Source organism: Dasypus novemcinctus, chromosome 8 (assembly GCF_030445035.2).
Source record: "Dasypus novemcinctus isolate mDasNov1 chromosome 8, mDasNov1.1.hap2, whole genome shotgun sequence".
NCBI lineage: Eukaryota > Metazoa > Chordata > Mammalia > Cingulata > Dasypodidae > Dasypus > Dasypus novemcinctus.
The window spans coordinates 106,444,280-106,457,689 of NC_080680.1; the positions used below are offsets into that span (position 1 = coordinate 106,444,280).

A 13,410-nucleotide genomic window follows, 5' to 3' on the forward strand; every position below is an offset into this window, starting at 1 on the left:
GGCTCGGAGGGTTTGTGGAGGGAAGGGCTATGGGGAGGAGTGAAGCTGAGAATTGTAAGCAATTGCCTGGGCAGGAGACTGTCAGGGGGTCTACTAGACCTGCCCCAATTTCCCCACCTCACCCAGGGAGCCAATTTTAGGTAGAAAGAATTTTACAACCCCCAAGGGGCTGCCAGGTCCCCCCTGAGCTGCCTTGAGAGATACTGAGCTCCCTGTCACCAGAGGGATGCAAGCAGATATCCAGGAAGGGTCCCAAGCACTAGGCAGCAGTTCAGACTAAACCATCTCTTCCAGGTTGGAGAGTCTAGAAGGCCATACCTGCCCCCAAGCCAGGCAGAGAGGGCACATGGCTGAGATGGCAGAGGCCAGGGGCACGAGGGCCTTGGCCCGCCCGCCAGGAGTCCGGCCGAGGTTGGCACAGATCGACACCAAGTCTCCTCCCACTGCATCCACTGAGTCGCGCTGCTGTGCCCGCTTCGCTCTCCACCCTCCACATCTGATGTGCCAGCTGACCCCATCTGCTCCCTGCCGGACCAAGACTGGGCAGCAGCACAGGGACAAGCCGTTTCTGACTTTCTCCCTGGAATAGGCTGGCTTTGTTCTCCAGCAAAACCATTCCTGGAAGGACAAGGAGCTGGGGTCTGAGACTAAAGACTCCCGTCCTGCGCTGCTCCAATCTGCCACTCCCGCTGGGACCGCGGATAACGATGTCACCAGCAGCAGCTCAAGTTTAAGGGGCAGATAACCCCGATCCGGGCACTGGACTCAATTTCCCTCATGCACAACCTCACTCGGTTATTGGGACTCTGGGGTCAGGGCCAATATGCACAATTTATAATTGAGAAAATGAGGCAGAGAGGTTACACAATTTATTTGAAGGGACATGGCTAGTAAGTGGTGGTTCCAGGGCCCGGGCCTTTCTCCTCTACACTGTGCTGCTTCCCTTCCCTCCACCAGAGGCCTCAGTCTTCCCATCTGTGGAATGGGGGTGGAGAGCTGGACATAATGACCTCATGACTCTGAGGTCCCACTTGACCAGCCTGGGATTGCCAGATGGAGACGGGAAGCCAGGGGAAGCCTTCTCCTTCCCTGCATGGAAAGACAAAGGGGGAACCCCAGAGAGTATGGTAGAGGTTAGGGGACTAAGGGGCATGTCCAGGGTCCCCCAGGGGGCCCAGACGGGGCCCCGGGCAAGAGAACGCAGGTGTCTTCCCAGTCTGCGGCTCAGCTGCTCTGCGCAGCCAAAGCCGCTTTGAGGCCAAGGGACCAGGGTGTGAGTAATGGAAACCGGGCAGTGGGGCCTTCCAAAATGAGAATTCCATCAGCCTGACTTCGTTCTCTTGGGCTTTGGTTCCCATGGCAACTTGGGGGTGGGAAGGTGGAAGGCCTCACCCAAGGCTTAATTCCTGGAACTTAAAGAAAGGGGAAGGTGAGTCTCCTTGTGGGCGCCGTGTCTTCTCCAAGAGGAGACGTCACAGAGAGGCCAGGCCAGGGCTCAGGTCCTGGGCTCTGGTGCCAGCTCTTCCTCTAACCATTTTGGAGGTGATGGGGAGTGGCATTACAGTCCTCTCTGGGCCTCAGTTTCTCTCAGCTGTCAAACCCCCAATCTCAGGCCCTTGCTTGGAATTCAGAGCACAAGTCCACTTCCTTCCAGCCTCGTCGAGGGGCTGGAGGCACCGTGGTGGGCAGGCCCTTCAGGCTTTCCGGTGGCGAGGCCTCTGGGCATCGGCAGAAGGAAGACCCAGCCACGCCCCAGAGGAGCCCAGGAAAAGACTCTCAACATGTGTTGAGCACCACCTGCATACCCGGCCTCGGGTTAGGCTCTTTCTACATCTTGGCTCATTGAATCTTCATGCCGGCACTGGGAAGACAATAAAATCCTCCGTCTTTATAGACTCAGAGAGGGACAGTGACTTGTCCAAGGTCACTGCAGAGGCAGGATTGAAATCCAGTCTGATTCTGAAGCCTGAGCAGCCTCTGAAACAGACAAGCCCACACCTCACTCTGACACAGGGAGGGACATGGCTCGCTGGGCGGAGAAGGGTACTTTCTAATGACCCAGGCTGTTGTTGGCACACGGGAAGTTCTACCAAAAGAGCCGTCAGGGGTGGGTGGGAGGGGGGAGTCATGGCTGCAGCGGGGCAGGAAGAGTCAGGTGCAGCCAGGTGGTCAGGGCGCTCACCTCTCCCTTCCACAGCCTGCTCCCCACACAGGCCCTGGACCCGAGCCCCCCACAATCCCATGGGCAGTTCAGCCTCAAAAACTCCCTGATGGTCTCCAGAGACTGATTCCTAATCTCCCACTGTGCAGTGAGGGGCTGCAGGGAGGCAGACCAGGAGGCCTTGCCCAGGAAGATCAGTGAAGTGGGCAAGGAGAGTGTGGTTGCCCAGCCCCCGTCTTCTGCAGCTCCAAGTCCCCGGGTGGGCAGACCTGAACCCAGGACCCCAGGCAGGGAACAAGATCCAAGGAGATGGGGCCCAGCTTCTCCAGCCTCGCCTAAGTCTGCCCAGCCGAGCCAGTCCCCACCCAGGCCCATCCCCAGTTCTTGGGAGTTTGGGGGAGAGGGGGGCATCAGGGGCCAGCTTTGGCCCTTGCTTGGCCTTGGGCTCTCTTCCACCCCCTTGTAGTTGAAGGACCCAGGTCCTCCCAAGAAGTGCAACTTTGGACCAGGCCTTCCCTAAACGTGCATCTCCTGTTGGGCAGGAAGGGAAACAAAGGCACAGAAAGGGAAGCCTTCCCGGGGACACAGAGGAACTGTCTGCAGTCTCCACCTCCTGTCACCGCCCCACTCTTCATCTGAGCCTGAGATCCTGGTCACGTCTACCTCCAGCAACCATGCCTGTACCACCTGAAAGCTCCATGAGCATCTCCGGGTGTGGCGGGCCGGAGAAGTGAAGGTCACACAGCCAGTGCGCGGCCAAGGTCGGACCCCATCCTGCACCCGTGGAGGACAGGGATCAGAGCGCAGGCTTTGCAGCCTGTCCTAGCCTGAGCCATCTCTGCCACTTGCTGGCTGGGGAACCTTGACAAGAAGTGTCACCTGTCTATGCGACATGTTCCTCATCTAACGGGGAGAGCACCCACTCGGCCTGGGGTGAGGGTGGGATGACCAATGTCACGAGTAGCACAGCACCTGGCACAGCAGAAGCAGTGACCAGGAAGCAGCTCTCATAACCAAGTCTGGCTCCAGGGCAGGAGGCAGATGCTGGCACGAGGAGAGAAGGAGCGGGGTCGACAACTCCTACCCACCCTCCCAGCCCCGGTCACCCTGGCAAGGCTCAAAACCAGGAACACACAGAAAGAGTCAAGAACAAGAAACAACACAGGCCTTTTATTTGCTCCAGAACTTGGCAGCTGTATGGTCTGAGGATGCCATGCTTCCCTGGAGCCCCCTGGGGCACCCCACCCGGGGGTGCCGGATTCCTGGGTGAGGTCAGCCTGCAGCGTCCCGATAGCCCTCATCAGTCCAGAAGGCCTGGCTGCCCGCCATTGGGGCCCTGGACCAGCAAATCCCCTGAAACTGGAAAATGGTGGCCACCTTCTCTAGAAGGTGGCTTTTCACAAGGCGTTGGTTAAAATATTGCACTTGTAAATTAGGACAATTGATGAGGCAAGGGTTTCCTATTACAGGACAACATGCCAAGCATCCAACTACTGTTTAAATAAATAAAACTCAAGGAGGGGGGTCTAGCTGCAAGCCCCAGCAGCCACCCCACCTGTCCCCAGGAGGGCCCAGAGCCCAGGCCAGGCCCCCTGTCCCATCAGCCAGTTCTTTAAGGAACTTGGTCAATGTGAAGTCTCCACAGCAGGGAGCAGCAGCTCCGGATCTGGCTCAGCTGGGCCCCTGACCTGCCAGGGCCCTTGGGCCGCCTCGTACCAGGGCAGTGGGGACCCAATGGGGCCAGCCCTTCCACTCCTACAGTGGCCTGGGCCTCTCTTGGTCGCAGTCTCACATCCAAATGTCCATCTGTCCATCTGGAGACGCAGCCTCTGGGGGCTTCCTTGCCCCCTCTGTTACAGGGGGAGGAGGCAGCTGGGGTAGGGGCCCAGCATGCCCAGTGTGAACGCTGAGCTCTGCCCTGGCTGCCCCTAAAGCGGGGGACTCATCTTCTTCTGGTTAACGAGGTCCAGGTAGAGGTCAGAGCGCAGAAAGCGTGGGTACGAGTCCTTTTCCATGAGCCCAAAGATGCGCTTCTGGGCTAAGTCGAAGCAGCCCCGCGTGACGCTCTGCAGGTTGTCCTTGGTGTGTTCCCGAGTGTACGAGTCCAAGTTCACCTGTGGGGGCAGAGGGTGAAGGGGTCAGGGCTGCCTGCCAGGGGCTGACCCAAAGGGTGAGAGGCTAGGAATTGGACCAACCCAGCCTCTGACCTCCAAGCCCCCTGCTCCACAGGGGGACCCTCAGATCAGCGGACTCAAGTCCCGGCTCAGGGCTTACTATAGGGCTGGCGGAGTGCATGGGGCCTGGAAACCCCACCTCTAGGGTCAGGCTGCCTGGGTTCAAACCCAATCAGTGCCACCCCCAAGCGTGTGGCCTTAAGTAAATCACTTAAGTGCAGAGCCTCAGTTGTCTTATCTGTAGGTTAGGAATAGTAGCATGATCCTCAAGAGGTTCTAGAAGTTAAACAAGATCACCCGCAGAAGGCACTTTGTGCAGAGCGCCTCTCATAGAGGAAGCACTCAACAGATGTTAGCTGCCATGATTAGGCTCTCTGAGACTGTCTCCTCATTTTCAAAATGACAATAATATTAAAACCTGTTTTCCAAGTGGCTGTTGTAAGGATTAAATGTGGCAGCACGGACATAGAGAGCTTAGCATGTGCTGGGCACCTGGCAGCCCCTAGATGGTGGCATTTTAATTAACCAGGCCTCTAATCTCTCCTGGTCCCAGCTTGCTTCCTCTTTGTCCTGTGCACAGAGTCCCCAAGACTCACACTGGCCAATCCCTGTCCTGAGCTGCCGGCTACCTCCAGGAAGCTGCCGGCACCCCCAGTCCCTGAAGGGTGACTGAGCAATGGGGCTTGCGGGACTTGGGGCCCAGCCGGAGGCGTTACCTCCTTGCACGCCTGGATTGCGATGTATTCGGCAAAGATCTTCTTGGCCTTGGCCGCCATCTTGGACTGTGACTTGACTTTCTTGAAGTCCTCGCATGCCAACCAGAACTCCAGGTTCTCCTCGCTGAACTCCGTGCGAAGGAAGGCCTGGAACACTGCTAACCCATCTGCGACAAGAAACCCAGACCCCGGGGTGAGAGGCGAAGCCGGCCCCTCCTGCCCTCAGGACCCCCCACTCACACCCCGCTCTACGTTCCTGGGTTCTTGAGGGAGAAAACACTGGGAGCTTAGTAGACTGTCCATCTCCAAGAGCCAGGGGCCCCGGGTGTGGTACCCTCCCTGCCATCGCCTCTTTGTGGGCCTTGGACAGGTACCTGCCCTATCTATGCCTCAGTTTCCACATCTGTAAATGGGGTCATCAGCCCCCTGTCCTTGAGCCCTAAGAAGGCCAGCTGGGTCCTGGCCATGAAACGGTTGGCACATTTGGTCCAGGATAAGCGTTCAGTACGTGGAAATGTTTACTGCTTTTCTGGGAATATGGCTCTGAGCACACAGGTCCCAACGGTCTCTAGCAAGCAGTGCCAACTCCTGTGGACAGGGAGAAGCGGGCAGAAGCCAGCCCCCAGGCCGGACCGTGGGCCTCTGCCGGGATCAGGCTCCTCCCAGCAGCTGGGTCACCTGGCGAGGCCCAGGACTGGGACAGACTTCTCCAGGATGAGGTGAGCTCGCAGGGTGTGGGCAAGGAGGGAAGAGAAAACGCAGGCCAGCAGCGCCCACTTACATTTGTGAAGCAGCAGCTTCTCCAAGGACTCACCCCACTTGAGGGCTTCCTCCGAGGTGGGCCTGAGGGGCAAAGAAAGAGGCACAGTGAGGCCCGGGGGAGGCTGGGGCCGGGAGGTCTTTGTTAGCTGCTCCTGGCCCAGGCAGCCGACAGCCGGGTGGGGAGCCCAGCAGGGAGGCAGCTCTCAGGCGCCAGCACCTCAGCCACCCCCCTCTTTGGGCCAGCACAGCTCCTAGCCCCCACCCTCCACCCCTTCCCTTCCCAGGGTGGCTGCTCACCAGGTACGGGGCGCCCTCTGCGAGAGCCCCCATGTCCCCAGAGCTGGGTCAAGCCAACCAAACCTCTCCACCCCACAACCAGTGACTATCTGGAGGGGTCCCAGGGAGGACCTACTTGAAGGACTTCATCACTTTGTCCGCCTTGCCCACTGGCTGGGCCCCGGGGGACTCGTTCCGTCGCCTGAAGATGCCCAGCTTGTTCTTCATGTCCTTGGCCCTGGGGGCAGAAGCGGAGAAAGGGCCGGTCAGCCTGGCACCCGCGGCCCCTGCCAACGCAGCGTGTGGGCGGGGGGACGACACCTACTCCTTCATCGTGTGCCGCCGCTGTAGGTTCCCGTTGCGCGTGAGATACATGCCACGGAGCATCTCTGTAGGGTCCCCCCGCACACGCCTTGGGGCCGCGGGACGGTCAGAGGGAACGCCCCCGGGCTCCTGTCCCCCACCCTGCTTCCCGGGCAGGCCGGCCGGTGGGCGGCAGCGGTGCAGCCTGCAGCCGAGCGCTCGCTGGAAGCCCGGCTGGACGACTGGACTCCCAGGCACAGGCTGGGGCTGGACTCAGACAGGAGGAGCCAGGAAATGGGAGGGACCAAGAGGGGGAGCGGAAAAACGCGATCCCGACCGGCCAACCCCGGGAGAGCCCGTGAAAGAGGCATGTGTCTGCAAGGGGTAGCCTCTCCGCCTGCCCAGGCAAGAAGCCAGACCCAGTTATTTGTGACCTGCCTCCTCGTTACCATGGCAGCGCGGGGGGGGGGGGGGGGGAGAAAAACAAGTCAGCAAATTGCTGGGAGGGGAAGAAAGAGGGAGGGAGGGAGGGGAGGCCCTGCCCACCAGGGTGGCAAGCCAGGCTATTTTTAGCTAAGAACCATTTTTAGCCTAGACGCACCCCCCCAGGAGGCAGCAGATTTCAGTGCAGGGAGGGGCAAGCTGCTGGCAAGGAAGGGGTTAAATGCCTCCTCTCTTATCCCCTCCCCCCGGCCCCACCCCCAGACCCCCAACAATGGGCACCCCTGGGGAGCGGCTCCTGCCAGCCCAGCTGCTCAGGCTCATCACTGGCCAGGACCCACGATCATGCAGTGTCCCAAAAATCTTCCTCACAGTTTTAAGCCTTAATAACTTCAGAAGTACAAATGCTCCAACGTGCTAAAACATCATTTGAAAGTTTAATTGTTTAAATTTTTATGCCTACTTAGGTTTGTGATTTTTTCCCAAAGAATAATTATTTTTTACTTTAGTTTTTGGTTTCTGTCCCTCTGACTGAAGATGAAAAATGAGGATTGAAGCCAAAAGTTAAAATTAAAATATTATCAAAAGCATGAAACTAAGTAAGGGCAAAAGAAAGGGGAAACTTAAACATTCAAAAGTGTTTTTGCCAATTTGTAGCAGTTATGCTTCTAAGGTGTTAGAGCTTAAAAAAGCACTAAGGCTTTTGGGACACCCTATGCGAGGAGGGGAAGTGGTACGGGGTGGAGGTTAAGCCCTGAGGTTCTGGAGCCAGGCAGCTCTGAGTTCAAATCCCAGCTCCAGCAGTAAGTGTGCCTTTTGTCGTTTCCTAGCGAGAAGTCGATGAGAAAATGGGATGCCATGCTGAGCCCGTTCCAGGCCCACCGTCCAAGAAAGGACACAGAAGCTCCGGTGTGGGGGTTGGGGAGGGGGTGAGGGTGGGTGGGGGAGGGGGCTAGCCTGAAGTCCGGGGCACACACCCTGCAGGCCCCTCATCTGTCTGGGCTCCGTGCTTGCTCAGAGCCCACTGTTTTTTTGTGGCTGGGGCAGCTGAGGATCCTCCTGGACACACACTGGGCAGACAGAGCTGGGGAGCTCAGCTACAGGGGCCCGTGGAGTCCCTGACCCCCACGTCCTTTTACCACCTAATGGCCACAGACAAACTGAGGAACGATGACAGGGAGCAGAACAGGAACCCACGAGAGGAAGCTAAGGGAGCACTCTCCACCCATCAGAGCCACGGAGAGAAAGATAGCGTGGTCTCTGCGGGAGTGGGCTCCCATCTCGAGGGGCTCAAAGGCTACTTGACAGGGGTCTGGTGGGAAGGGACCTCTTCGGTGAGCTGTGCGCTGAGCTTAGGTACCAGCCAGCTTGCCAGGTATGGGATCCCGGCTCTATCACTTCCTTTCTATGTGACCTTGGACAAGTAAATGAATCTCTTTGTGCCTCAGTTTACTCATTTGCAAAATAAGGGTACTAAGAATGCCAATCTGTCAGCTGGTGGTGAAGATTATATTAGATACTCTTTGTAATGCACAAAGAACACTGCCTGGCACAATAAAGGTTCGTATTATTTTTATTATTATCCCAGATTCTGAATCCTCAACTGAGCTGAAAGAGTGTAAGCTTCAGGCACTGAAAACGCACCGCGCCTTCTGGGAGGAGGCTGGCGTCGGAGGGTCGGTGGCGCAGTTAGCCCCCAGCGCCCGGAAGCCTGCCCTCCACGCCCGCACTCCCGGGAACTCTCGGGCCCACCGCAGCTCTGGCCTTGCGTGGAGCCGCCTCCGTCCTATAAAAACAGTTCAATGAGGATGGCAGGGGCCGAGGACTTTTTATTTATGCTTTTTGCCTTCCCTTCAAAAGTGTAAAAAGTTCCTAGTTGGAGAGGAAGACGCCTCCAGTTGCTGCAGAAAGCTGGAGAAAGCAGGGGAGCTGGAGTGAGAAAGCGTTTCCAGGAAGTGGACCCTAAGCAAGGTCAAGACCAGGGGAGGAGGGCCACAGGTGCATCTGGGAAGGACCCCCCGTCACTCCCCCACCCCATCACCCCCCCTTCCAAGCACATAACTGTGGGACTGCAGGGCCTGGAAGGGAAGGGGGCTCCCTCTGGGGGTCCCTGAAGGACCTGCTGCCACCTCCCCGTAATTCCCAGTCCCTGGGACTTCAGGCTCCTAAGGAAAACTAGAGAGAACCCCCCCACACACACACCCCGTTAATCCACACCTCAGACACTTCCAAAACGAAAGTTAAAGGAACCTAAGCATGAATCCACGACCTAGGCCAGCAGCGCCCCCTCCCGGCAATGCCTGAGACAGCACCCAAGAGCTCAAGGCTGGAGGAGAAACAGAACCCGGGAACTCAGTTCAGCCATTTCCGGGGTCACACGTGGGGAGGGAGCTCAGAGGGAGCCAGAGGGAGCCAGAAGGAGCAAAGACTTGTCCCAGGTCACAGGGCAAAGTGGCTGAGGCTCTGCTTGCTGCGTTGTCGCTTCCAGGTACCTCGCCTCGTTCTGGGGCCCAAAAGGTGGCCCCAGGCCCCTGTGTGAACGTTCAGGGCAGTGCCGGGCACCCACTGGGTGCTAAGCCCCAAGAACATGCTGTTCATTAACGTCTGGGGCTGTGGGCAGGTCTGGGCACAGCCCCTTCTCCCCACCTGTACCCTGGAGGAGAGACCAGCCGGAAGGAGAGGTGGAAGGGGTGCGCGGGGGGCTCCTCGCTCGCAAGGGTGAGGGCCAGGGGCCTTTTCAACCTACAGGTTTTTGCTCTTTCTCTTCCGGGAGGCTTCGTCATCGTCCCCGACCGTGTCGGTCCCGCTCATCTGAGGAGAGAAGACAGACGTGTTGCAGCCTGGGGGCCCAGAGGCGGCCGCCCGAGCAAGGGAGGCCAGGGAGGCAAGAGCTCATGCGGCCAGCCCTCCCCCCTCCCAAAGCTCCTGGCCCTCACAGAACGGGGCAAGGAGGCGACCCCACCGCAGGGAATAGCCTGTACGCAGAGTGGTTGGCTTGGCAAAGCCTCCAGCCACGGGGGTCTCTTGGTGCATTCAGGAGCATGGCCAGCTGGGAAGAAGCCGGGAAACAGGCCTGAGGCGGCAGCAGGCGGGCCACAGAGCAGGGCTCTAGTCAGGATGTGCTGTGTGACAGGGCTAACTCGCTGTCCCTCTCTGAGCCTCCATTCCTTCATTTCTAAAATGGGGACCCAAATGACTAACACAGGGTTCTGAGATTCAAAGGAGGCCTGGGCCTGGTCTGCACCGTGGAAAGGGAATCATCACGTGGGTCTTCGTGGCTCCAAAGGGCCCTCAGGATACCGTCTAAACTCCACCATGTGACACCGAGGGTCACCACACAGGACCTGGCGGGAAGCTCTGTGCCGCCTGCTCCAGCTCCGCCAGCCGGCTCTCCAGCCCTGCTCCAGCTTTCTCCTTGCCTCCCCAGCCTCTTCGGCCCTGCCCCCTCGCCTCAGGCCGCCTTATCCCCCACGGCTCCCTCGCTCCCTCGCGACCACAGGCCCACGCCACCCCCACAGCCTGCTTTTGCCTGGGCTGCGCCCCCTCCTGGCGCGTCCTCTGTCCTTTTCCCCTCCATCTCCGCTCCTCCCAGTCTGCCACCCCCCTCGCCCACCATCCCGATGGGAGCCGCCTCTGTCTCCCTCGCTCTGCCTGTGTCTGGCATCCTCACAGGCCGGGGGATACCCAGGGCCTCAAAAGCGCCCACCCGGAACAGGGGCCCAGCAAACGCCCCAGGTCGGCAGATGAGGTGGAGCCAGAGCCCAGCACCCAGGATAGGCGGGGCCGCGCTTAGGACAGGGCAGGCGGCCACCCCTGGGGATCCCAGCCCGCCTCTTCATGGCATCCACCCTGAGCTGCGGCTTCCCCATCTGTGAACTAAAGAAGATCCATCTACCACATGGGAGGTCCAGGGTTCAAACCCCGGGCCTCCCGACCCGTGTGGAGCTGGCCATGCGCAGTGCTGATGTGTGCAAGGAGTGCCCTGCCACGCAGGGGTGTCCCCCGCGTAGGGAAGCCCCACACGCAAGGAGTGCACCCATAAGGAGAGCCGCCCAGCGCGAAGGAGAGTGCAGCCTGCCCAGGAGTGACACACACAGAGACCTGACGCTGCAAGATGACGCAACAGAAAAAGCGACACAGTTTCCCAGTGTCCCTGACAAGAATACAAGCGGACACAGAGGAACACACAGCGAATGGACACAGAGAGCAGACAACTGGGCGGTGAGGGAAGAGAAATAAAGAAAAAGTAAAGAAGATGGGCTAAGCCTGAACGCCGTGCTCTTCATTCTGGGGGCTGAGTATTCCCGATATAGCCAGCAGGGGTCGCTACCAGCCTCAGTAACTCACCGCCCCAACCTCCAACCCCTGGCGGGGCACTATCCAGGTGCCCCTTTTCTCACAGTGAAAAGCAAACGGAAGCTTGGAGAAGTTCCGTCACTCGCCCAGGGATACCCAGCAGCTAAGTGACAAAGCCAGGATCTCGGTCTGCAGGAACCCAGGCCTGTGCTCCCCCACCCGAGGATGCTGGTGCCCGGATGGGAGAACAGGGCACTTTCTGAATTGTTCTCAGTGAAAGACTCGGGGGAAATGCTGCCTCCTTCCTGAGAACGTGGCCCCACCAGAGTTGTAAACACTCATGTGCGTACGTGCACACACAGGCACACACCCTTACATGGTGTGTGACGGGCTGGAGCCAGGCCTGGGCACAGATGCTGCTGCTAACGACATGGGTACGTGTCCCAGGCCCTCGGCCTCGGTCCATTTGGCCAGGGCACCGGCCTGGTGACGGCCGCCTCATGGGCGCTCGGAAGGTTCCCCAGGATAAAGTCTGGGACCCGGGGCCCTACCCTTGCGCTCGGGCACTGTCACCTCATCATACACACGGGCTGCGCTCCGCGTCGGGGTGGGGCCTGGCTGGGCAGCCCCCACCCGTGGGAAAGGGCCCGCGAGCGCTGGGCTTCCTACCATTCTAACCTCGGCTTCCGCACCTTATCGGCCCTACACAATGGGCTGGGGCGCCTCCCGGCACAGCCTCTACAGTGCTGGGAAATGGGCCCTTCCTTCCACAGCTGGGAGGGGATCATCTTCAGAGAGGGGCCTGGGCAGCCCCGACCCTCGGAGCCGGGCCCCAGGCAGCTGGGGAAACCCTGGCACTGAGGGGGCCTGTGAACTAGAAAGAGGAGAAACTGAGATCACAGACAGGGTTCTGACTCCTCAGATCCCCAGGGTGACTCGAGCCAAAGCCTCCAGAATGACCCCCAAGGCTCCTCCCTCTCACAGCGGCAGCCAGGCCTGCCTGGGGGCCTGGCTAGCAGAGGGCACATGGGGATTGTCATTTCTGCCTGCCACTGTCTCCAGCCAGTGACCTGCCCTGCCGGGGGCACCACCCAGCCCTGCCCTCACCCCAGGCAGGGATCCCTGGTGCCTGCCTGACTTCGCCCAGCTGCCTCCAGGGACTGGGAGCTTGCCGCCTCCTAGAGTAATAATTATAATTCTGACTGTAATTATAACCGCATTAATAGAGGTGATTAAGAGCACAGACTCTAAACTGCTTTGGATTTGAATCCTTGCTCAGTGCTTCTTAGTTACTTGACCTTAACTAAGTCCCTTCCCTTCTCTAAGTCCGTTTCTTTTTTTTATGTAAGAAAAATACCTGGACCTACCTCGGAGGGCTGGTGTGAGGATTAAGTAAGATGACACGCGTGGCTTACGGCTGTCATTTCTTGAGCACTCCCTATCCACCAGGCACTGTGTTGAGTGCTTTGATATGCATTACCTAATTTAATCTTCCACCACTTCTGAGAGCTGTTTGCTGTTATTGACCCCCGTTTTCAGCTGAGGAAACTGAGGCCCGGAGCCGTTCGCCAACTTGCCTGGGCTCTCAGAGCTGGCAAGTAGCAGACAATTTCAGCCTGCACCCTGCAGCCCGCCCTGGAATGAAGGCTCTCTTGGGGTCCTGGTCTGACTTCTGGGGCCACCCTGGCCATGCCTGGCTGCCCTCTCGACCCGGCCAGCTTGGCAGGCCCCCAGAATCACGTGGAAATCCTGGATCTAAAGTCTACACTCATTTTTTTTAAGACATAGGAGACAATTCTTCTTTGGGCTTTTTTTTTTTTTTTTTTAATAGTAGGCTCAAACATGTTAGCACATCTTGGAGCTGGAAGGCATCGTAGGGGTCATCTGGTCTGGCCTCCGCCCAGGTGGGAAGGTCAGGGCAGCAGGGCTGGCTGACCCCGAGGCGGACAGCCTCTGTGGATGGAGGGGAGGAAGCAGCAAAGCCAGGGAGGGGCCACAGCCTGCGGTCACCTCACTGTCAGGGAACGGCCAGGATCCTGGGCTGAGCCAGGCCAGGCTGGGGTGGGAGTCGGGGGCGCCAGGCTGGGCCCAGGGGTGGGATTTTCTCTCCGGGGCTTCTCCGGCTCCCCTGGAAAAGGGCAGGTGCAGGCCTGTGGACGTGCCCCGCGGGGCCTCTAGGGGACTGCCAGCAAGGCAGAGATTAGGCAGCAGGGGGCGCTACGGGACAAGTGAACCCACACAGGAAGTCGGGGCCGCCAGGCCTCCGAGATCACCCAGGGGC

The 13,410-nt window shown here is 58.9% G+C and overlaps 1 protein-coding gene across 5 annotated transcripts in view; it reads right to left on the bottom strand.

Moving 5' to 3' along the window:
• Positions 1–3,311: 3,311 nt before the first annotated feature.
• RGS3 (regulator of G protein signaling 3) overlaps positions 3,312–13,410 on the bottom strand; it is a 129,544-nt gene continuing 119,445 nt past the window's right edge. For all 5 annotated transcript variants that reach the window (XM_071217038.1, XM_058302511.2, XM_071217039.1 and 2 more), the window contains 5 exons: positions 9,580–9,644; positions 6,226–6,327; positions 5,833–5,894; positions 5,052–5,218; positions 3,312–4,275 (listed from right to left, as the gene is read on the bottom strand). In XM_071217038.1, the coding sequence (XP_071073139.1) occupies positions 4,090–4,275; positions 5,052–5,218; positions 5,833–5,894; positions 6,226–6,327; positions 9,580–9,644 (582 nt within the window). In that variant the 3' untranslated portion in view covers positions 3,312–4,089. The remainder of the gene's footprint in view (positions 4,276–5,051; positions 5,219–5,832; positions 5,895–6,225; positions 6,328–9,579; positions 9,645–13,410) is intronic.